The 24,927-nt window shown below is 37.5% G+C and overlaps 1 protein-coding gene and 1 long non-coding RNA gene across 4 annotated transcripts; one reads left to right on the plus strand and one right to left on the minus strand.

Moving 5' to 3' along the window:
- Positions 1-2,338: 2,338 nt before the first annotated feature.
- LOC128810350 (uncharacterized) lies at positions 2,339-3,525 on the minus strand. Its single transcript, XR_008438023.1, has 2 exons — positions 3,263-3,525; positions 2,339-2,528 (listed from the first exon to the last, which is right to left on the minus strand). It is a non-coding gene; the product is annotated as an uncharacterized LOC128810350 (long non-coding RNA).
- Positions 3,526-3,779: 254 nt separating this feature from the next.
- Positions 3,780-24,771, plus strand: GALNT3 (polypeptide N-acetylgalactosaminyltransferase 3). Of its 3 annotated transcripts, none has more exons than XR_008437976.1 (11): positions 3,780-3,871; positions 11,433-12,027; positions 13,372-13,544; positions 14,669-14,818; positions 15,070-15,304; positions 16,034-16,151; positions 16,535-16,735; positions 17,809-17,940; positions 18,558-18,659; positions 19,042-19,400; positions 21,264-21,344. XR_008437976.1 is itself a non-coding variant. In XM_053982846.1 (11 exons), exons 2-11 carry the CDS (start codon positions 11,519-11,521, stop codon positions 21,981-21,983), a joined length of 1,896 nt encoding a protein of 631 aa, XP_053838821.1. In that variant the 5' UTR covers positions 3,780-3,871; positions 11,433-11,518; the 3' UTR covers positions 21,984-24,771. The 3 variants fall into 3 exon arrangements, 2 of the variants coding, with proteins under 2 accessions (XP_053838821.1, XP_053838822.1); XM_053982846.1 differs by lacking the exon at positions 19,042-19,400 and adding an exon at positions 21,861-24,771 and having other exon boundaries at positions 21,264-21,416; XM_053982847.1 differs by lacking the exons at positions 16,535-16,735; positions 19,042-19,400 and adding an exon at positions 21,861-24,771 and having other exon boundaries at positions 21,264-21,416.
- Positions 24,772-24,927: the final 156 nt, after the last annotated feature.

A 24,927-nucleotide genomic window follows, 5' to 3' on the forward strand; every position in this document is an offset into this window, starting at 1 on the left:
ATAACTTCTATTACATCTTGTCTCACATACAAAATACACCTGTGAATCTTTAGGGGAGCAGTAGCGTGTCATGAATGAGTGAAAGGAAGGAGAAAGATCAGGTTTCTTTTCACTCATGCAGAATTTTTGAAAAAACCCTGTTGCAGTGCTGTATTTGGTTTTCAAACAGCACTTGATGTTGTATGTGTCTTACTAGAAAAGTAATGTTTTGGCATGAGAAGGAAATTCTTAATGGTAGTGATTAAGTTTATGTATTTTATAAGCAATTTGAGTTTTTAGCTTGTCCTGTTGACATTGTTTAAAGTCACTTTCAGTTTGATTTTTGGGTTTCTTTTTAGGACAACTCAATGTTAAGGCTACCAAAGGGAGCCTGTTTGCTGTTGCATCTAATCTTGCTTATCAGTAACTGGGTGCTGTATATTGGGGAAATTTTAGCCTTGTTTTCTGAATACATTGAGGTGCATCACTTTGACAGTGATGCTGCCTGCTGGTGGTTGCTAGGTCCTGCATTCCAGTAACTTTGGAGCTGTTGATCAGCTAAACTAAAATGAATAGATGTGTCTCAGTACTATAAAACTTCTGCAAGATTTGTGTGGATATTAGAATGGAGAAGATACTCAAAAAAATGGCCTCTTCTTCCCTAGGGGTCCTTGAAACTTGTGGTGTGGCTGTGTCCCTTCTGTTTGAGCACTGTCAGTCAGTGTGTACGTGACTGTACCAGGCACAATGCAAGCCTCCTGTTTCTTGCATGTAAGTTTTGCAGCATGACAGAGCTCAGAGGAGGAAGATTTAGTACACTAGGGAAAAACTGATGGTATGGGAGTGGAATGAGGAACGTGGAAAGATCTGGAGAATGCTGAGGATGGGGGAACTCTGACAGGTGGGCTGTGGGGGTCAGTAGGCTATAAATTCTTAAACTATGCTCATTGGTGGGGTTTTTTCACTATTAATAAGTACTTATTGAGGCAGCTTCTAGTAAAACAACATTTCTTTGTACACAGCCTTATTCATGCAGGATCAATGTGTTGTTACTTCCTGGATAGTATAGGAATAACATTTAGCTGAAGTTCAGAATAAAAATAGGGTGCAAGATGTCTTCAAAAACGTTAAGACACCTGCATCTGATTTGCTTTTCTCGTAAGATGGACATTGGCCTTTCATGAGGTGGGTGTGACAGATTAAGTCATGACAATGGTAAGATACAGAAATTAGTTGATAGAAATTGAACTGAGAGTTCAGGCTTTCTGTGGCTAACTTCTGGTGAAGAGTTTTATGTATACCCCATGCAGGTAAGATTTCTGAATTCCGTCAGCCATCTAGGCACTGGTGTCTTTTTATGTATGAGGTCTTTAAAATAGGAGTACAAATGAGACATGTCTTAGGATTTAAATATTTTAAAGGCTCTTAGTCTTTCAGAAAAAAAAAATCCTGCTTTAATATAACATTCTCAGTAGAAATAAATCTCCTTTCTATATCCCTTTTGGTTTATATAAGCCAATTTAGGTTTTCCTGTGTTATTTGTTTTTTGGTGTTTTTTTGTTTTGGTTTTTTTTTGGTTGGTTTTTTTTTGTTTTTTGTTTTTTTGTTTTTTTTTTTTTTTTCTTTTTGTTTGTTTGTTTTTGTTTTTTGGTTTTTTTTTTTCTGTAGAAGAAATGGTTTGATGTCATACCTCTCTGCTTTTACTGTTTCTTACTTTAAAAATGCATGGTCTGGTAGTTTGGTGGGGCTCCTTAATAAGTGGGTTTGAATGGAACAGACTTCTGGGATGGAGGGGAGTCAGTAATGCTAATTTCAAAGCCCTGCACTCTTCAGTGTGATGTTGCTTAGCAACCCATCTTCCAGTTTTGCCTTTGATGAATAAAAGAGGAGAGTGAAGCTGTGGTTTCTATTGATTCATTCACTGGAACTGAAAATCTAAGCATCTTGTAGCTATAGCAACATAAGCCATAGGTATCTCTTCTTCTCTCTTGTCCCCTTTTCATCTGCAGGTACAGAATGCCTAGAATATCTTTTAGAGGAGATTAAACGATTTTTGGTAACACTGTGCTAAATACTATTTTCTGGTTTCATTTGCAACTTTTTTTAGATTTGTAGAATGCTAAAAAGATGGTTTGGAAAGTATCATTAGGCAAAAATAATTAGTATAAATAGCCAAAAATAACTAAACTAGTAAGATTCTTAACAAAAATAGAGTGGAAAGAATTTGAAGGGTTTTGGTTTTTTTTTCCCCATTTCTGGGCTAGGTTTGACTATTGCAAATAATTTCTCAAATATGGCTACAGCAATTTTTAGAAAGGCTATAGACTTCCTAAAATCACGCAGCTCTGGTTTAGTAACCTAAAATTTAATTTTGTTATTTATTAAATGAGTGAGTAGTTTTATAAGCATACTTTAAACAGAGCTTATAATGTTAGACAATTTGCTGAAGATTTTCTTTGAAAAGTGACATTCCAGCAAAATCTCAGTGGCAGTGGATTCTGGCTCTTCAGAAGTTGATGATAACTCATTAATGTGTTCCATATACTGAGCTGAAAGGGGGAAAAAGAGGAAAATAAGAAAACCTTTCAGTAGCGAGTACTTCTCCATCAGCTTTTGACTATGGCACTTTTCAAAGATCTTAACAGTGGTTTTGCTATCTAGCTTCATTTGCTCTGTGGTTTTACCTCTTGATTAATCTTGCAATGAAATTAGAACTCCTGGGTTTTTGCAACACTGACCTGCCATAAAATGTTGAGAATTGGACCATTACTGCGGAAATCTCTTGATTCTGTCTCTGCTAAAAGTTGTTGCTAATTATGCGACATGGTCCTTGCTAAAAGAGAAGCTGTGTGAATGGTCTAAGTCTTGTTCTGAGGTGGGGTTTTCTTTGATACTATTCTTGATGGCTGGGGTTTTTGGATTTTTTAAGGAGTCAGTATGCCTGTTGCTGCAGGCTTTATTTGGGGAAACAGCAGATTTTTAAAAGTTCACTCTAGAAATTTGCCTTACATTAATTTTGTGCTACAAAAGTTGAACACCGGCTATGCCTGTTTCAGGTGCTGTAGTGCTTAGCATCAGCTGTCGAGGTTGTAAGGAAGGATTTTAACATCCTAGAAATAACAATCTATGAATTTTGAGAGATTCTAGTCTGAATCTATATTAAGTCTCCCTGGGCAATATCAATTCCTAAAAAAACTGGCATCACCATTTTTGGCACTGCTGTGACACAAATCAGTACAACTACTGCCAACTCCCCTTCTACTTGCTGAGCACGTTTAGATACCTGCGGTTCAGCAGCTCAGAGAAAGAAGTTTTGAAGTGCTGGAGTGAGATGGTGATTATGCTGCTATTATTTGAGCGTACAAAGAAGGGGAGACTCTTACACTTACAAGAGTGCAAATATTACTTTGGATTTTTTCTCCCCCACATCATACCATGCTTCTGTAGAAAAGTGATTTTGTACCCATCTCTCTGGGAAACTACATTGTGAAGAGAGAGCTCAGTGTGGTAGCCCTTCTCCCAGTCTGTGATGTCACCCTCAGAGGGATTTTGTGTTTTGTTTCCCAGCACTGGGAGTGCTTGGTCAACCCCATCTTGCCAACGTAACGCTTGGGCGGTTGAAGCGAGCCCCGCAGCCGCGGCCGTGCGGCGCTGGGTGCGCGCTCGGCGGCGGTGCCGGAGCCCCGCGTCGGCGCGGCCGCGGGATGGGCGCAGCACGCGCACCTGGGCGCCAGGTGAGGGCGGGGCGCGGACGCGCGAGCGCAGGCGCGGCGCCGGCCGCGCGCACCTGGCGGGCGCGGGGCGGAAGCCGCAGAGCCCGCCCGGCTCCGGCCTCCCGGGGCTCCGGTGCCGCTCGCTCGGCGGCGCCTTCGCCGTCCTCCCGCCGGACGAGGTGAGTGGGGGAACCTCGGGACGCACCGCACGGCTCCGCTCTTCCTTGGCCTCTCCAAGGGCTGCGGCGAGCGGGGGAGAAGCGGCACCGGACGTTGCCCCACCGCCGGCCGCAGCCCTGCGGGCGCGCCCGGCGGCTCTCGGCAGGCGGGCGGGAGCCGTGAGGTCCGGGAGCGGTCCTGGGGGGGGGCGCGGGGCCGGGGCTGCCCTGGGGGTTCCCCTCAGCGGCCCCCTGGGCGCACGCCCCACGCGCGGTGCCCTCAGCTCCCGCCGAGGCCGCCGGCCCCAGGGGCCTGCCCGGGACCGGGCCAGCCCAGCCCAGCCCAGCCCAGCCCTGCGAGCTCCGCTCCGGGGCAACGTGGAGTGGGCGAGGAGCCCGGGCTGCCGCCTGTGCGGACACAGGGCTCCGGGAGGTGCCGGCCGGATGCACTGTCCAAACCGAAGGTATTGACCGAGGGAGGTGTCTCTGCCACGTACGGATCCCGCCCAAGGGTTTGCCCACAGTACCGCGTTGATTCGGGACGGCGGGGTGATTCCAGTTGTGTACATTGCCAGATAACTCTGGTGTATTTCATCCTACTCAGAGGGCTTTTAAAGAGTTACCGCATTGTCTCTCCCCTCCGGCAGTTTGTTAGTCTTCTGCACAGCAGGTGACAATACTTACACAATGTTTGCTTAGGTCTGGAAACTGACAGAAGAAGTGTACTTTAAATTTAATAACCTCAGTGTCATGGATTTTTAATTTTTTTTTAACTTTGTGTAAAATATTCCTTTACAAAGAAGAATTTGTTAATAAAAATTTTAGTTGGTTAAATAAAAAAATCTTACTGGAAATACAAATATGTATGCATCTCAGTAGTGTTGTATATGTTAGTCTTCTGTAACAAAAAGACCTCCTTTGTTTAAAAGATTATCAATTATATTGATCAATTCAGTCTTGACGAAAGGCAGTGGTACACTGCAGAGCTGCCAGACTTAGAGCCTGAGACAAAGCAGCGAACTTACAGGGTTTGGTTTCCTTTTTTAGCCAGGTTTGCTCAATGGCCTGGTCAGTTTGGCATCTGCCACTGTCATCTTGAGGCTTCTCAATAACAGAGCAAAGTAAAAATTAAGTTAGTTACGGAGAGCCTGAACTGCTATTTTTGTTGCACTGTGGGAAGGAGCAGAAGACCAGTTTTCCTTCTCCTCATAACTGCTATTGCCACTTGTCCCTTTTTTGGGGTGGGGTAATACCAGAAGCAGCCCGGATAGCTTGAGCCCTGTCCAAATAGGAACCAAGGTATAATTGCCCTCTCTGTGACATTTCCCCAGTGTCTGTGATTCTAGGTGACACACTGTATTGCTTTGAGATATTTTTTTTTCTGCTTTGCAAAGTTTGCTGCCTGGTTTGCCTGTTCGAAGAGCTGTTACCGACTCCAAGGTTTTCCCTCTTTTGGAATCAATGTAGACAGTCATGTTCACGATATGAAATGCTGATCAGTTGCCTGCCAACACTTAAGAGTTTCTCATCCTAATCTGCTCATTGTTGTGCCTGTCTTCTACAAGATCTAAAAGTGCCTCAAGTTTCTAAACTATAAAGTGCTAGATTTTTTTCAGTCATGTAAAGCATGGATCTATTCACTTGCTGTCTGTCTTACTACTGTCTGATTTTCCCTAAGACTCACTGAGATCATGCACCATAGGAAATAGTTCTGCTTACAGAGAATCATATCACAAAACCACTGACAGTGATTTAGCAATTAAATTTTAGCATCAGTGACTAACTACAGTGGACTAACATTATTCAGCAGTGAGATGTATCTGGAAAGAGACACTGAAGTGGGGAGAGGAGGAAAGTGAAGACAGCTGTCTTCCAACAAAGATTGGTTTAGCAGTCACTAACCCTGTAAATCTCAGTAAATCTCCCATGAGGAGACTTTCTTTGCTTTACGCTTATCACTTAAACAAAAGTTTAAGGCCAGTTAGAAAACTGTGATTTTAAGACCTACACTTGATACTTGGATGTTTTTGTTATCTTAGAAACGTTGCTATAATCAGGAAAACAAACTAAAGTCCTCTAGTTATGGTCCAGACATTATCTTCTGATGCTTAAATGAAAATGAGACACTAATCCTTCTAAGTTAAAACAGCACTTTACAGCTGCTGTCATGCTCACTTTTTCATCATGGCATTTTTAGGGACAGTCTAAAATAATTTTAATGGAGGCCCAAAACAATTTGACCAAAGAAAAAAAGGAAACTACAGAGTTGAGTGAAATTTAAATTTGAGATAAGTGCATGTCATTTCCATGTCCCAGGTCTGTAAAAATAAACCATAAATATTTTTATAACATATGGTTACTGTGTATTTTTACTGTGCTATCAATTGTCAAAGGGAATTGCCTGTGACATACAGTGCTTGGCTGTAGAAAAATGGTAGTAATGCTAATTTTGAAAGAGCATGTGAAAGTTTGAGTTTGAAGCACTTCCATTAGAATACATAGGAGGAGGTTTGGTGATGGTTTGTTTGGGGTTTTTCCTCATGTCTTTTTTTTTTTTAATCTAAATGAAATTGCTGAAGGAAATACTTGACCAGGTTTGTTTTAGCAAGCAGTGCTGCTATTGCTCAGAACTTCTTCAGCTTCTTCAGTAAATTCCTCCAGAAGGTACAGCTTCTCCTTTCTCTGTCATAATCGGTGAAGCAGGTTTCATCCCGTATTCACTAGAATAACTTGTGCTCTTAATGTTTCTACAATGAAGGTTTAGGAATTGAACACATGCAGAATTCCTCTAACAACTTTCTTTAACTGGCTGAGCTTCAAAGAATGTACTGGGAGAAACAGCACCTGGTGTTTGTGAATTTCTATTTCTTTTAGGTATGTGTACCCTATTTAGAAGTGCATTCAGTAGGAACTGACTGAAACAGATAAGCAAGTGTGGAGATGGAAACTAAACAGCTGATTCTGTTTCTCATTTTCATGTCTCTTTAGTCTTTAACTTCTGTACATTTCATCATTTGTTCCTTTATTTAAATCATGAGCTAATATTCTTGTAAACAGTAGCATAGTTTGCTAAACTTAAGCAACTTGTTTAATTATCCCAAATTTCTGAAGTGCTTTTGAATGGTTTTTATTCTATGAAGAATCTTCATATTCCATATAAAGCTAGACCTTTATGAAGGGTTCACTCTGAATTGGATGATTCTTAGTCTGTCACCAAAGGTGCTTATGTGATTGGATGTTCCTCTGAGATGAACTTCTAGGAAGTGCAAACAATTTTGTTCAGTGATTTTTTTTTTTTTTTTATTTGCCAATAGAAAAAAACATCAATTTCCATGGTGGTAGAAGATGAAAATATCATTTACCAAACTGATTATTTCAGTAACTAATGTTTTAGCAGCACCTACATTGATACTCATGCAAAGAAAACAAAAAGCCCTGTTTAGAATTTTAGATTCAGAAATGCTAGTAGTGGAAGTAGCACTTCTTATAGTTAAAATATCCTGAATATCTTTGTCGGACTTTTGCTAATTTGGTGAGAGCAGTTGGTCATCATCTGGTTTCTTTGTTTTTTTTCCTAAAGTATTTGCTTAGTGTTTTTATTCACACCCACCTTCTGATTAAGGGGACTCTAAGGATTGAGGAAGGGATTGTATGCTTTGATAACAAGGAGAAATGGACAAACTTTTTATGAGACTGTGCTTCTTGAATTATAGAAGAATTAGATCAAGTTGAAGCCAAGTTATGTAGTTAAATGGTTTTGATTAGAATAATTCTGATTGATTTTTCCCCCGTTTTTCTCATTTTTAGGATTTTTGTTTTGGTTTGGTTTTAGTATTTTTACTTATTCTTTTAAATTTTTATGTTCTATAAGCAATATTGTCAGGAAACATTTGAAACCTGTTTAACATTTGTATAGAAGAAAAGTAGATTTTAAAATACATTTTTTAAAAAAACTGAGGTCAAGTATGTTGTTATTACCTAACCCTAATGAATTTTGTCTCACATGATTGGAAAGAATTTCTGCTGATTTGTTTTAATGATACTTTCACTTTTTAATAAAATATTATTCTCTACAGTGTTGTTTAGATCAAGCTAATTCAGTTTTCTACTTGTTGGCTACATTAGCAAGGCTTTCTTGTAAGAGTTTTTGCAGACAGTCTGACATCAGAACCAGTGGGTGGCATAATGTAACATAGACTGCATTGAATTCTCACACTGCCCATGTGATGTGGTTTGAAGTAGTGTGGCAGCTGCTTTTTGGCACTTCTAGAAGCATTTAGTAGTACATTTTAGTTTTCTGGTTATTTTCTTCAAAAAGAAAAAAAAAATCCAACTACAGATGTTTAGGGCTAGTTATTTCAAAGTGCTGTTAGAATCCAGACTACTATTAGTGAAAATAACACTAATGAATAGAAGATTAAACGCTTTGCTGAACAGTCACCCCAGGGAGTTTAATCATGCCACATACTTCTTCATCATGTCCTGGAGGATTGAATAGTAGCTTGGTCTGTGTTTGCTGACACATTGCTATGTCATGAAAATGTGAGAGGCATTTGTGGAGAATAAAGATTGTATTTCTGACTACAAAATGATCCTGGTAAAAACCCTAAGTAAAATACAGCTTTCATAGCAGAAGTTCTTTGGACAATGCAGCTTCTGTTCTGGAAACTGCTACTCTTTTGTGTGACAAAGAACTCTTCTCGTATTGTAAGCAATATCCCTATCAGATATTTTGTCAACAAAGCTACACTCAGCATTTGTCTATATCAAAAGTTGCTGTATGCTGTGGCAGTCAAGCCTCTGTCCACCTGGTGTTTGCTGCACATAATATTCCAAGGCTGTCACTTGATCCTTTCTTAAAGAAACATCATTGCACTTGTTTCTCTGCTTGGTATGCTGGTAGAGTGTACAATCCACACTGAAAGGGTTAAGTTGTGTCTTCCACAACCCACCTAACTCGAGGGAAGGTTCTTTTCTAGGGACAGACACATTTCCTATAAGTTTTGTGGTGGCATGCTCCACATCTCTCTTGTTTCCAATACCTCTTATGACATCATGTATTTCAAATATATGTATAGATAGATAGAGGTATATATATTAAGATGTTTTCTTTCCATTTGAGGAAGATATATTTATGTTGCTTATTGATTTCTAAGCTTTAAGATTTACTAGTATCTTATGTGCTTGTACATGGTGCACTGTTGAAACAGCAATGTGATTTTTCTTTTTGATGGTGTTAGGAAATCATTCCTGGTTAGCAACCTGCAGAGACTGTAGTCCCTGCAATTCTGGGTGTTGATCTGTACTTAGAGTTGGTGTTTCACGTTGTGTATTGCATTCTCATGGCGAGGTTAGGAGGTGAGGATGACTGCACAGGTGGCCTCTGTGCTGAGAGACATGGGGCTGCCCCCCCACCGCCAGTCTCATCCAGGGCTGAGCACAGCTGGTTCCAGCCAGCGGTAGAATAGACCCACTGTTGGCCAAAGCTGAGCCACCCAGTGTAGCAGGTGGTGCCTCTGTGATGAGGTATTTAAGAAAGGGTCAAAAATTATGCACAGCAGCTGTGAGAAAGAGTGAGAAAAATGTGAAATTCTGCAGAACCCAAGGTCGGTGAAGAAGGAGGGGAGAAGGTATTCCAGGCACTGGAGCAGATATTCCCCCTACAGCTCATGGAGAAGACTGTAGTGAAGAATTTCTGTGCAGCCCAGGAAAGGACCACCCCAGAGGATGTATCCACTCTGCAGCCTGTGCAGGACCCCAGGCCAGAGCAGGTGGATATACCCTGAAGAAAGCTGCAGCCTGTGGAGAGCCCATGCAGGAGCAAGATCCTGGCAGGAACTGTGACCCATGGATGGCCCATGCTGGAGCAGTTTATGCTGAAGTACTGTACTGCAAAGAGAGAACCTGTGCTGGAGCAGGGGGAAAGTGTGCAGAGGAAGGAGTGCTAAAGTCTTACAACCTAACCACAGCCCTTATTCTTGATTCCTTCTGCACCACTAGGCAGAAAGGAGAGAGAAGAATTGGGAATGAAGGAGTGAAGCTGAGCCAGGGAAGGTAGTTTGAGCCTTTGTTTCTCACCACCCTACTCTATTTTTAATTGGCAGTAAATTCAAATTCATCATTACAAGTCTGTTTTCCATGTGACAGTAACTGGTAAGTGATCACAGTGTCCTTAGCTCAACCCATGTGATTTTCCATCTTTGTCCCCACTGTCATGCTGAGGATGGAAGGCAAGAGAGTGGCTGGGTTGGTGTCTGGCAGCCAGTCAAGATCAACCCACCAGACATTGTGAGAAAACAAGAAGACATTTTTCAATCTGTCAGTTTGGTAATTTGGTGGCAATCCTTTCATTGGGAAGAAAGTTTTTATTTGTAGTGTTCCATATAAAGGTATCCGTATTGTAGTTCAAATGTTTCGTCAGTAAGGAAAATTGGGAAAATAATATGTGAAGTGGACTGGTTTGTTTGGTTTGGTGTTTTTGAAATTTTCAGTTGAGAAGCATGGTTTTTGGTACCTTTTAGTATGATCTGATATGCTTCCCCTCTGCATTCTTTTAACAATAACTCTATGGTAAAAACACTGTAGTTTGAATGTATGGGTTTATTAGGCTGACATAAGCTTTGAAAAACAGTATAATGTGAAGAACTCCAGATGCTTAGTTTCTCCTGCAAATTCTTGAAGAAAAGCAGGTAAAGGGTTGGGGGGGGGTTTGTTTTCTCTGACTTGTATCTCTTCCTGAGTATGTATTACTCCAGTTAAGATCTACTTGTATTTCAGAGGAACAAATAGAAAAGTAGTTTTTGCAATTTTGTGGTCAGTAGTTTGCAAGTGGGAACTAACTGTGTTTTTTAGCTAGATGCTGTTTATTTCTCTTCTTGATTCACATACATGCAATTTAGACAAAAATTCTGCTATTCCCTGAATAGCTATTCCAGCTATTCAGGCTGGTGGCAGAATGTATCCCCTTGTAAAGTGCCAGTTTGGCAGATAGAATTTAATTCAAATCACTTGGATTTTGGTAGTCGTGAAATATCTTTCATAGTTTCATCTTTGAAAGCAAGTGAATAATTACTTGTCTGTGAAAAAATAATGGTGGAAACTTGAGAATTGTTGAAATAAGTTGATTGAAAAGTCTTTAATATCTTTTAGTTCACTTTCCACATGGCTCTTTCTGACATGCAGCTTGAACTAATGTATTGATGCCACCTGTTTGTCTTCTGTCCCATCATTTAACTAAAATTCCCTGCTTCTATAAGACTTTATTCTAATTTCAAACAAACTACTTGGAAGAAAACAAACTTGAAGCAGTGGCACTGTGTAGAAATGTTGTTTTATTCGTGATGGTATGCCTGATTTCCGTGTTCTTCTATATGAAGTGTATTTAACAAATAAAACCCAAAGCAAAAAGCAGGGAAAGGGCATTTTGGGTATCTTAGAGATAGGTTTGATGTATCTTTAAGTGATGTAGCATGCATAATGTTTGACTTTTAGGAGCTGTGAATTAATTCCATTAATTTCTTATGGCTTTACATAGTTGAATATACTAGATGTCTAAATTAATACTATTTGTTTTAATTTACAGGTGTTAAAATTTCAAGAAATGCTGTGACATATTTGAAGAACAACACTCACAGAAACTTCTGTTGTGTGAAAATTTTTAAAACTAGAATGGCCTTGAAAAAGACACATAAACTATTTAAGACGTTTTTTCACTGGAAACTTTGGAAGTTTAGCATTATTGTGTTTGTCTTTCTGGTATTTTTATTTTTATTACAAAGAGAAGTTGGTGTTCAAGATTTTAAGGATGAAGCAGGGATTGAGCCAGTTGTTGGAAAGAAAAGTCACGTATTAGGTCTTATGTTAAATGCTATGAACAATATCAAAGGTGCAAAGCCAAAAATGCAGATAAAAGCACCCATTAGGCAAACTAAGGTTCCTGGAGAGAGACACTGTTTGCCAGGGCACTATACTCCAGTGGAACTGAAACCCTTTCTAGATCGGCCCCTTCAAGATCCTAACGCTCCTGGAGCTTCTGGCAAAGCATTTAAAACCATCAACTTAAATTCAGAAGAGCAGAAAGAAAAACAGGTTGGAGAAGAGAAACACTGTTTTAATGCATTTGCAAGTGATAGGATTTCTTTACACCGAGATCTTGGACCAGACACTCGACCTCCTGAGTAAGTTGAAATGTGTATGTCCTGATAGTTGAAAAACTTCTCAGAAATTCAGCCTGCAAAGTGATTTGAGTTCAGCAGTAGGTGATAGTTTAGGAAAGTGTCCTAGCTATACATAATGATTGGCTGTACGTAGTGATCCACAGTGCCAAAGCCAAGAATGTTTAGAAAAGATCATTTCTTTCATGGTTTTGAATTCAGAGTAACCATATTTAAATAAGGTGTTCTGATTTTGCCTTTAAGGCTAAAATTTCTGAGTAACTTTCAGGAAGCCTGCTTAGTTTTATTTAGAATAAAACTAAAAATGTGGTTTCAACATTTTTCCAATTAAAACACCACCCCTCATTTTTTTTAGCATTCAGTATTAGTAAAACTACATCGTTTAATTTAATAAATTAGGAATGTAGGCATAATTTAATAAATTTGGATTTGTAAACTGTTGAACAAGGGAATGGATGATCTTAGCAGCAATCTTGTAATATTGAAGAATTTTTTAATTGTAGACTGTAGGACTTGGGGAAAAAGGGGGAGTGGGTTTCAGTTATGAGCAGTCAGTGTCAGGTGAAATGTTGTCAGACATCTGTGCCAGAAGTGGCTGAACTGACTGAGCTGCTGCTGATGCACACAGTGCAGCTCACCATAACCCCTCCTAGAGCATAACTGGGGAGGCTTTGCTTGTGTATTTTGTGGGGCAAGGACTGTGGTTATTACCTTGGGGTGTCCTCCAGGCCCTAAAGCTGACAGACCATAAACATTAAGTGTGCAACTTATGAATACAGCATTGTCATCTTGACTTGCCATTGGATCTAAAGTTATGTTTAGGATATGTCAGTCTTGAAAAAGTATGGGTTTAAAATTGTATCCCTTGAATGGGACATGCTGCCCTAAGGCTTACATAGCATTTCTACAAAGCTTTGAAATTTGAATTAGATAGGTTATATTTTTACTTGCAAACTCTATATTTTTCTAATAAATATTCTTCTTTGTATTCTTAGGGTTCAGCAGTAATGGTAACTTTTAAGTTAGCTCAGTCAGTACCTGCTGCTCTCAATAAAATAACTTTTTTTCCTGAAGAAGGCCTGGGTATTATATGAAATTTACTCAATATGTGTGTGAGACAGAAGCAAAACTAAGTTGTTCAATTCTCTGTCATGATACTTTAAAAACTATTCTGATCAGCTGCTCTAGTTGAAGTACCTACCTTTGCACTCCAAAGCTAGGACAGAAAGCAGAAAAGCAGAACTATTTAATGTCTATAGTTATAAAGTTCTGTACCAGAAAAAAAAGTTTAAGAGTTTGAGTAAAAAATTGTCCATTTTGTAACCCCTGACACTTTCTAATTTGTAGATGCATTGAGCAAAAGTTTAAGCGTTGCCCACCATTGCCAACCACCAGCATTATCATCGTTTTCCATAATGAAGCATGGTCAACTCTGCTCAGAACTGTCCACAGTGTGATGTACACATCTCCTGCCATACTGCTGAAAGAGATTATTTTGGTGGATGATGCCAGTGTAGATGGTAAGAAGTCTTCCTGCTTTTGCTTTGTTTTTGTTTTTTTTAATTGAAGAGGTTAAGATTGCAGATAAATTAGCTAAGAGGATCTTTACCACTATTGACTGTATAACAGTCTTCTAAGCAGTTTTGTTTCTTTCTCTTTTGTTTTTTTTTAATAAAATAGCCCTCCCCCACCTTATTTTTCCATAAGGTAGTCAAATATGAAATTCCTGTGCTCTAAAAGGTTTTTAAACTCCATTTCTGCTTTTTCCAATTCTGATGCTGATTTGCCTACATAACTGCTTGCATGACAAGTAGCTTTGTTATTTGTGTTTCAAACCAATTGCAATTTGTAGAACAAAGTATCCAAGTATAAACTGGCCCAGACTTGTAGAAATTTGTATTTTATCATAGTGGTTGTCTTTATGTAAATAAATGTCATTAATATGAAGGGCAGTGTCTTTATCAGAAAGCAAAAATTATTTAATGGCAAAATAATCTTCAATGGACTAGTTGAGTCTCAAAAATAATTAGATATGTACTTAGTGTGGTCACAAATGCAAGTTCAAAAAACTTTGCAAGTCTGTATTGAGTACTTTGGAACACTTGGATGTGAAGTATGTTCAGTAGTACAGTTTAATACTAAGGATGGGCAGAATAAAAAAGATGTGAGATGTTTCATGAGAGATGTGGGGTTTTTTCTCAAAATCTGAACACTTAATTAGTTTTTTATATGGCTTCTGTGGCTGTTGTAAATACTGTAGCCTTTGAAAACTGCTTAAATGTGCCATCATTAAAGAAAGAATTTGCATGTTCTGCAGATAATGTAAGTACGAGATCCATTTGCTGTGAAAATGGAATTGGTATTCAAATGGTTAACACTGTAGCAGAGATGGACTAGCACATCCTTTCTTGTTCAGAATTATTTTAATGTTCCATCTCCTGTTCTCTGCTGGTCACCTCTTCCTACACCCCTACCCCCAGAATACTCAGCCCTTAAAAATAACTTCAGGAGATAGGAATTCTTATGGCTTTGACATTGAGATGATTTCTGGAGTGAGTTGTTTATCTTGTTCACTTAATAGTGTAACATTTGGGCAGTGGCATGTGTATACGCTGAATATCCTGACACTGATTTCTCTTTCCAGAGTACCTGCATGATAAACTAGATGAATATGTGAAACAGTTTCAGATAGTTAAAGTAGTCCGTCAGAAGGAAAGAAAAGGTCTGATCACTGCACGGTTGTTGGGAGCTTCAGTAGCAACAGGAGAAACCCTTACCTTCCTGGATGCTCATTGTAAGTGTAACCTGGAAATATGTCAGGTCAGGTTTATAATGCTGTTGTCTTTAATTTAATGTTGCAGTTTTTTAATGAATTATAAATGTTAGCAATATATAATCTTTTCTATTGCTATTTCACATTATTGAAAGTATAATTAGCAATGCTATTTAAAAATAGTCCACATTGGCTTGCTGGACATGTTAAAACATACCCTGTGTACTACTTCATAGCCAAGCAAAAATTCAGTGTTCCCACTTTCTCCACAGGTGAATGCTTTTATGGCTGGTTAGAGCCATTATTGGCAAGAATAGCTGAGAATCCTGTTGCTGTTGTAAGCCCTGACATTGCTTCTATTGATCTCAATACCTTTGAATTCAGTAAACCATCTCCTTATGTGCATAGCCACAACAGAGGAAATTTTGATTGGAGTTTGTCATTTGGATGGGAGTCTCTTCCTAAACATGAGAATAAAAGAAGAAAGGATGAAACCTATCCAATTAGGTAAACATAATTTGAATACTATTTAAATCCTTCTGTTTTCACAGAGTTTATCTTATGAATGATAGTTTGTAAATAAATTAGTTCTTCAAATTAATATAATCAGACAGCATCTTGGATGTTTTTTGTAATACTTTCTTTAAGAACCACATTTTAAAACTTTCATAAAAATATAGCCTCATCAAGATAGTAATTGCTCTGCATTACTTCTTCTACATACAGTGGAAATTGCCTATATTCCTAGAGGGGAGGCGCAGAGGAGGATTATACACAGTTATTTTTCAGAGACAGTACAATGATTCTGTCTCTTCATTCACTTTACTTGAAAGAATGACAAAAAGGGTCAGAGCACCCAGATACTCGGCTGATGCAGTAGTGCATTTGATGATAATTGTACCTGCTTTGTCCACAGACAGGTTACTGGTCTGTAGGAGTTGTACTTTTGATCGATTTCCTCCATGCAGAGAAAATTAGTTTGCTTTCCTGATGCTTTCTTTTATACCAGCAGTTGTTAGTCTGAACAAGTTCTTAATAAATGGCAATAAGCTGTCAAATGAGACTCTATGTGAGCATATTTAAGTGCTAAAAGTATTATCTATGCCAGGAATATGCATGACTGTAGTGAAATACTAACAAGTGCATGAAAAATTACTGGAACAGTTGCACCATGATTTCACGTCTATATTTAAAAATATAAATACTGTCTTTCTCAGTAAAATTTTGTTTTTGCAGAACACCTACCTTTGCTGGAGGTCTCTTTTCAATATCAAAAGACTACTTTGAACACATTGGAAGCTATGATGAAGAAATGGAAATATGGGGAGGTGAAAATATAGAAATGTCTTTCAGAGTAAGTTTAGCTCCGTAATTAGCAATTGCCTCTGTGCTGACAGTGTACAGGGAACTTGAAAATAAATTAGTATTAGATATTGACTCCTCTGCTCAATCAGCCAACTAGGACAAGGAAAATTGAATTACTAATTACCTATGAAATAAAATACAAACATGCTCATTAAACTGCTTTTATTTTTTAATGATTTTAGAGTTGCTATCTTAAATGTATGTTTTCAGGGTTTCTATGATTAGGAAATTCACTAATGGTATGCCTGATACATGTACTCTTGCTAGTGGTTTGATGTGTTCTGGCAAACAAAAGTATTACTGATTTTTTTTTTTTTTTCCACTCCCTGAATTCTAATTGCAGTGTACTTACACACTAAATGTTATTATTAGGTATGGCAATGTGGTGGACAGTTGGAGATCATGCCTTGCTCTGTTGTTGGCCATGTCTTTCGCAGCAAGAGTCCCCATACTTTCCCAAAAGGTACTCAGGTGATCACACGTAATCAAGTTCGCCTTGCAGAAGTGTGGATGGATGAATATAAAGAAATATTTTACCGAAGAAACACAGAGGCAGCAAAAATTGTGAAACAAGTAGGTGGTGGTGGTGGTATTAGAAATCACACTTGCTGCGGTGAGAGTTTTGGTGAGCAAAAGTTATTTATTGACAAAGTATGTGAGGATTCTAGATATCTTAATGAAAAGACTCTTTAGTTTGCTTAATGCTGCAGCCCCAACAGACATGAAAAAAACTAAAGTGTTTGGGTGATGAATGTTGATTTTATATGGTGAGGTTTTTTATTGGTGTATTTTTCATACATTCTCCTGGGTTGTTTGCATTGTGCAGGTACAGGAACTACCAGAAGAACAGGAGAGAAACTAATGGGTGTAGACAATGTAAACTAACTTATTTTCTGGAGTGAGAAAAATGTCTTGTTAGTTTCAAGTTGCTTAGTATTCTTACTGAAAAAGCAGGTTTTGTAGTTCTTTAGCATCAGAATAAAAGTTACTTATGATGGATAACTATCCTGTCTCTATCTGCTTAAAAAGTCAGTTATTTTCAAGTAAACATGTATTTGGGGTTGAGGTTGAGTGTTGACTTGTTTATTTTGTAAGTTTTCTGCCCAGGTAAAATTCTAAGTTTTCTTTTAGAAGCTGTTTTTCCCCCTTCATGTGATGAATTTTTATGACTGTTGTATCACTGAAAGCACTACATTTCCTCAGCATATTCAGCAGCTAAACAACTGAATTTTGTTTGGGAGATTCTACATTGTACTAGATATTATGCTACTTATTTCATCAATCCAGTTTGTTTCAGGTTACACTTTTAGAGAGATCAGTTGGCTTTATGGCTGTAATCAGTATGGTCTTACTTGGACTTTCCCACTTCATGGCACTCTGTTAAAACTTTCTTGGGACTAAAGATACTTTTATGTTTTCCATCTTGCAATGTATTTTCCTTGCAAGTGCTTTGAAATGCTGCAGGCATGTCAGTGGTGTTATGACACTGAAAGACAGCAGTAACTGTAGTAGTACAGCATTAACAAGAAAAAAATCAACAAAGGAAGCTTAAAACTTTCTAGTACTACACAGAAAATCATAGCTTTACATGTGCAAAGTGAATGTTAATATATTTATCTTCCATCTTTCCTTCTTTCCTCTAACAGAAAACATTTGGAGACATATCAAAAAGACTTGATTTAAGACAGCGCCTGCAGTGTAAAAATTTTACCTGGTACCTCAATAATGTTTATCCAGAAGCGTATGTGCCAGACCTGAATCCTTTGTTTTCTGGATATGTAAGTTTAATTTTAACTACTTTCTATATTTTTCATAGTCCAGGAAGTTTGCTAATCTCTTGTACTACCTTAGCCATAGCTTTTAGACTTTAGCTATCTTTAACTGCTCTAGGGTTTTCTGTCACTACTCTCGACAAAGAATCTCTTCTGCATACCTTTTATAGCTTTGTCAATAGCTGTGTCATTTTCATTTTTCATTTATGTCAAATGTCTTTTTCCTTGCCAAATAACTTTAGACATTGCATTGCTAAAACAAACAAAAAAGTAACCTCTTAGCTTGAGGTGAAATGAATTTTTAGCGTGTATTTGCAAATAAAACTTCCCCTTCCTCCTGTTTTAAATATTTTATGTGTATCTGTTCAAACTGTGATGTGAATCGCAGTAACATTGTACAGAGCAGGCTAATAACTCCATGTGTGACTGTAGTTACTAGGCTTTTAGTTGGAAAAGATTACCTGAGGAAACAGGATTTTTAGATTTGAGCATAGCAGAAAGTAAAAATGAACTAACAGCTGTAATTGTTGTTAAACTAAAGGTGACTTTTGTCTATGACTGAGACAGTTTGAGTTTCTGTGATTCCACTGAGCTTTTTTATCCTGACAACACCCTTTCTTTAGTTAAAAAATATAGGTAACCGCATGTGTCTGGATGTTGGTGAAAATAACCATGGTGGCAAACCATTGATTATGTATTCTTGTCATGGACTTGGGGGAAACCAGGTAAAATATTTAATACCTGATTTTTATTCTGTCTTCTACTCTAGCTTTATCATATAAAAACTTTAATTTTAGATAAATTGACTAATTTTTAATATACAATTTCTCTCTCCTTATTTTCTACTTCCTTTATTTTCTTTAACAGTTAATTCCTATATATATATATTTAAAGAAAAATTCCATACCACTCTTCATGTCATGTCGTGTTTCTAATGTTTTAACTGCAGTATACAAATTCAGATTTCAACACTTGCACTGCTTCACTTGCCCTTTCTTTTCTGTGCAAAACCTTTTCATGCCACCCTTACTCCTGTCTTATAAGTGTTGTCTTCTTAATTCTTCCTTTCCTTATGCTTCCTCCTATTGCTTCTTTCTCTGTCACCAGGACTCGCACTGTCAAGGAAGATGTTGGTTGGAATCCGGCCAATGGGAGACCAAGTGTCCAGGCCTGAGCCACCTTCCCTATCATGCTTGCAGCCTCACAGTGTGAGGTCAAAGTGGCCTATCCTGTACTGGCTAATGCAAGTGAATAATATGATTCCATTTGTTCAAGAGGAGCTCTCTTTGGTCCATAGCTCTTGGAGCAGCCATGGTGCTCTGTTCCTTCTACAATATGACTTACAATAGATGTCAGATACTGAATCGTTCTGTCATTACTGTAACACTAACAAAAGAACATCTCCTTCCATGCCCAGAAATGCACACTTCTCTGTTGCCCTTAAAAGTGATCCTTAATAATTAAAGGTCAGCAAAGGTCTAAAAGTTTTTATTAGAATATAATTGGTATCTTATGGGGGGGAGGGTGTTCATAATTTCTTTTCAGTCTTAAAAGACATCCATTGATGGCACTGTGGCACATAATCCTATGGTGATATTTTCTTCCTAATCATTTTTTGTGAGACATGGCATGCTATCTAGATTAAGAACTACCCTGTTATGTTAGCTTTTTACGGGATTGAATTTGGGGTTTTATTCGATTGTGGATTAATACTATTTAATATAAATAATAATAATAATATTAGCCTTTTCACATTGTCACAGTGTTCACATTTGGGAACACTGTAGAAGGACATTGTATTAAGAGATCTGCTGTATGCTTCTATAGTTCTCTTAAGTTATCTTGGGCTATACTAAAATTCTATTCTTTCAAGTGTTATGTTTTTTGTTTTCCCTCCTGCTACAAAATAAGTCTGAATCCCTTTAAATGCTGGCTTTCAGAGAACTGATTTTGCTGGTAATGCTTAAGAGATGCATATTTGCTTACTTAACCCTTCTCATTACAATGCTCTGTTTTCAGTTGTCCTCAGTTCTTTACCAGACTTTCAGCAGTGTAGGCTGATATTTTCCATGCTGTCATCTTCGTCTATATATTTGAAATGGGAGTAGAAAAGAGAACATAGTTTTCAGAGTTGTACATCAGTTGTGCATTATTCTTCCTTTTTAGAATATTGGAGGCTGGAAACATGCCCATCTCAATATCCAAAATTAACAAAGTTCCAAACATAGCTTTCAAGTCATTATTTTCAGGGCTTGCAGAGATGAAGTTCCAAAAATAAATCAGGACAGATTAAGTCAGTTTACCAGATGAAGAGTAAGTTACTGTGTCTGAGAGCTAAATGACTAAGCAGGTCACTCCTTCACTACCTGTTTTGAGGACTAATGTTGGTCATAGAGTCTTAAGAGTGAGATGCCTGTTTGTTCCTCAGTGCTGTTCCCATTGTCTCCAAGGTAGCGAGGAGGTGATTGCTGACCACTGGAAAACAGAAGGCCAAGGAGGGTAACTGAGCCTGGCCTTAATATTCAAAGGAAAGATATGATGAAGGTGGCTGACATCCAGGGGCAAGAAACAGTAGCAGTGAGATGTAATGTTAGGGACTCTGCTGGTAAATGTGGGAGAAAAGGAAGAGAGACCTAATGTTAGGTTAGGGCTGAAGGGGTAAAAGAACAGCTGCGTCTGTAACTTTTAGAAGTAAATCCCTGTTAGGATCAGACTTACAGGTGAGCCTTAGGAGTACTCTGCTGTCAGGAAATCATGGTAAAATGAGCTCACAAAATACATGCTTATAATTTTCTAATGGTTACCTCACAAGAGGATGTAACAGCATCCTATTGTTCACATTTATTGTTTGGCTCAAGCAGCAAAAGTTGGCATACAGCAATCAGTATTGTTTCCTGTGACAACTTTTCTTTTTGGTTGCTCTAAGAAAAACCAAAATCTAGCAACAGAATTTATTTAATTCAGATTTTTAGTTAAGAAATGCCAAAATTTAAGTTATCTTAAAATATCTTTACTCTTCAGTTTGTCTCCTTGAATTATATACGGCCTGTGTGGGAGTAAGATTTTGCATCACAGTACACATGCAGCAAATGTTATTTCCAATTTATACATACTAGTATAAATTAGTATTGCATTACTACTAAAAACTGCTTTTAGTTTTGAAAACACTTTTGAACTGTCTATGCTAAAAATCAGGGGAATTATTCTGTAGTCTCAAATTTTTGAATAAGAAATGTATTATTTTGTGATGGGAATTTGAAAGGCTTAATTTAGTTTAATACTTTTCTTGTTGTTTATTTACCAAAATTTTTAAAAAATTATTTAAATAGTACTTTGAATATTCTGCACACCACGAAATTCGCCATAACATTCAGAAGGAGCTTTGTCTGCATGCTTCCAAGGGACCTGTGCAGCTTCGTGAGTGCACCTACAAAGGCCAGAAAACCTTTGCTGTTGGGGAGGAGCAGTGGCTGCACCAGAAGGTACATATCCTGTGCAGTGAAATGGCATTTTTATTAGTTAATTTTGGATTTTCCATAAAAGCAAAAACACCCACAAAACAAAAACTCTGAAGCCAAAAAAATGTAAGTTTAATTCTGGCAGGAAAGTGGAGGTTTCCGTTACAGATCAAAACTTGATGTCACTAGTAAGAATGTCACTTAAAAAAACAGTTGATACCCTTTAGTGTGTTGTCTGGACATCCACCTGGAAGTCAGTTCAGATGTTTGATATTTTTAAAATATTTTACAAAGTTTTCCTAACAAAGCAAGTTGGCACTTATATACTGCTTATGTATTTTCTAGCCCCCTCTGCACCACCTGTATGAGCTTACTCTTTAGCACCAGCTTGGGGGAAGAACTGTGGGGGGAACTAGCATGTTCATTGTTTGTTCACTTTTTTTTTCCTCCTTTTTTTCCTCACTTTAGGATCAAACTCTATACAATGAAGCACTACATATGTGCCTTACAGGAAATGGAGAGCATCCAAGTTTGGCATCCTGTAATCCATCAGACCCTTTCCAGAAATGGATCTTTGGCCAGAATGATTAAGATTTGATATTATACGCCAGAAGCATTTTATTAAAAGAAAGGAACCATTCTGAACTGTGATCATATACTGGATTTTTATGTGATAGTTTAAATGCAAAATGTTTAAACAGTTTCTTTTCCCTCTTAAGTTGGATATAAAATGTGTCATAAGAGATTCCCTGGGAGTCTGGTATACCAAAGATAATTGGGATCCTGGTTATATTTTGTTTACAATACTTCTATGATAAGACTTTATATGTTGACCACTGATTTATGGATCCTATTAGTTCTCTTATCTTAGGGGCCATATGTGGGGTTTTTTTTGACGTACTGTAAGTACTTCTGAAGAAGACTAATTTTCTCTGTAGTGTCGTGAGAAATTATTGTCTACTGTCTAAAACCCAATACACATTATATGTATGTTTTTATGCTCAAATGGCTGACTTTTATTTTTTTTTAATAATTTACTCAGTGAAACTTTCTCAATATTTTTTAAGTTTCTTCACTTGGAAAATTAGACCATCAGGTCAAAGCCAAATAGGATACCATATTGTGCTCAGCTTCTAGAAAGTCAGTTGTTTTGTAGAAGAAAAAAGTAATTCTCACTAAAATATGTATTTATGATTATTTTTATGGAAAATCTGCGGTTTTTGATACTAATCTTGTTTAGCCAAAACTTCCTGTATAGGTTTTTTTATATTTCATGGACTTAAAAAATTATTACAAAGTTGTATTTTAGTAGGCTTCTGAGCTGCTTAACGTTCATACATTTTTTTAAGCATTCTGTTCATTGCTGCTTTTAAATTACATGTTATCTAGTAAACTTCTGCCCCTCCTTCTAGTGATTTATGCAATATTTACCTCACAGGTTTCTAATGTTATCCATAAGTAATTTCTTGTGCCAACACTTGCATATTAATATTTTTTTCTTGTTTCTGTTTCCCCTTTTGCAAAGGATTGATATCAGATTTATCCGTCCGAGTGAGACCTTGGCATTCCTAACTATTCTGCTAATTATATAAAATAATATAGCATAATCAAATATATAATCATTTTTTTTAAACTTACAAAGTGAAGACAAAAGTATTTGGCTGCATGATCAAATCTAAAGCTGAGAATAAATTTGAAGGCGTGGGTATTAAAGGCTGAATAGGACAAAAATACACCAATAATAAATCTGTTCTTTTGTCCTAGCATTAAATAATATCATTACAGATAAATGCTAACTTAAGTCTGGTGGGTGAATGGATGATGATGTGGGTTTTTTTACTTCTGTGGTGGGGAAGGAGCCTGTTCGTAATTTAATGGTACCCGACTAATGAGTTCATTTTCTGAATAACAGCAAGAAAAATTTCTTTCAGTACTTATAAGTTATCTAAAAGACAAAAAAAGTGTATAAGCAAGGACCAGTGATAATTTGCCAGAAGCTTTTTAATGCTAATTTATTTTTCAGGCTTGATAATGCCTTTGAGTTGTGTCTCAGCTTTTGTAAGGCTTTTGGAGACACCTGTTGAGAGTATCCCATGAAGTTAAAGCTGTACGACTAAAAGAACTTGATACAGAGTGAACAGAAATTGTTGAAAAGACTGTACCAGGAAGGGTTATTTATGCCACTGAAACTGGAATGTGGTGTGGAACAACATTGCACAAAGATCTGCCTGTATCCTCTGATGTTTTCATTTGGTAACAGAATGCAAAGCATTATTACTTTTGCAGATCAAACCAATATTTGAAGGCCAATGCATGCACTTGATAAAATAGGGGAGTTGAGTAAAAATATAATGCAGGTCAATGAGAAAATTGTTGAATATGAATAGAGGATGGGAGATTACACAGAGAGCAGCTGTGTTGTGTTGAACCTTAGGTATGGAATGGAAACTCAGTGTCCAAGGAACCTGTTCTAGAAGACAAGGTATTTAACGTACCAGTTTAAAAGTACTTATTCATTTAGTTCTCAGTTCATGTTAAACAGAAAATGCATTATTTTTAAAATCACTAAAGGATAATTTCTTCATGCAACCTGTTTCTCTTAGAAGCTTGTCATACTGGGATATGCACATATGAAACACAATTTATCTGCTCATTATCAGTTGGGTTTTTGCCATTTGTTTGAGTTTTTATTAAGAGCTAACATTTCAAACCAGGGTAGAATTTAAATTGCAAGGAAGCAAGTGTTCTGTTGCACGTGGAAGTAGGAACCTCTTCCTAAGCAATGCTAGAGAAGCTCCACTTTGTATTTTTTGGGTTTTTTGCAGATATAGCAATATATGTAGAGTTTTTTTGCAGATATTAGGTATAGCATTTCACCTAGTTATTATATTTTGTATTTAGTTCTAGATATAGAAAGGGAAATTAATCCTGTGATTTTAAAATGGTCTTTTAAAGATTTTCTTTTCATTTTTTGATACTTCTTTTCCGGACTAACATAGGTCACTAGTACAAAATACATACAATATTTTTTTATGGCATGTTAACTATCATAATTCCTTAAACGGTGACATTTTAGTCTGTATTTTGCAGTACCTAGTACAGCAGTTCAGTCTTACTTGGACTCTCTACAAACTGCCAGAAAAGACGGAAGCAGATCTATAAGTAGAGGAAAATTTTAAGTGACTTTTTTTGTTCTGTTCTGTTTGAAAATCTGAAATTAATTTTTAGGTCACAGTGACTACTGCACTTCCAAATATTTGTGTGTCTGTGTATAGGGATCATATAATACTAAAAGAGCAATAAGAGATCTGTAAATATGACTAGAAGTTTAGGAAGTTGGATTTCGGGGGTTTTTTTAGCTAATAAAAAAGGAGCAGCATCTTCTGGCTGATGCTAATTTTCTCTTGAAGTGGCTAATAGTTTCTAATCATTAGAAAAGCTTGCTGAAAAGCAGTGTGTTGCAGAGGGGTTCTCTGGCTCTTTTATGTCTTTTGGGTTTTTTTTTAAGCCAGAAGTCTTTCAGTAATACTATAAT

This window comes from Vidua macroura, chromosome 7 (assembly GCF_024509145.1).
Source record: "Vidua macroura isolate BioBank_ID:100142 chromosome 7, ASM2450914v1, whole genome shotgun sequence".
Classification (NCBI taxonomy): Eukaryota; Metazoa; Chordata; class Aves; order Passeriformes; family Viduidae; genus Vidua; species Vidua macroura.

Excerpts from the sequence above, each read along its gene's own strand:
- GALNT3 (XM_053982846.1), top strand. The coding sequence starts at position 11,519 with ATGGCCTTGAAAAAGACACATAAACTATTTAAGACGTTTTTTCACTGG. Across the intron at positions 14,819-15,069 it reads TACCTTCCTGGATGCTCATT|GTGAATGCTTTTATGGCTGG; the intron begins GTAAGTGTAACC and ends CTTTCTCCACAG. Across the intron at positions 21,417-21,860 it reads AGCAGTGGCTGCACCAGAAG|GATCAAACTCTATACAATGA; the intron begins GTACATATCCTG and ends TCCTCACTTTAG.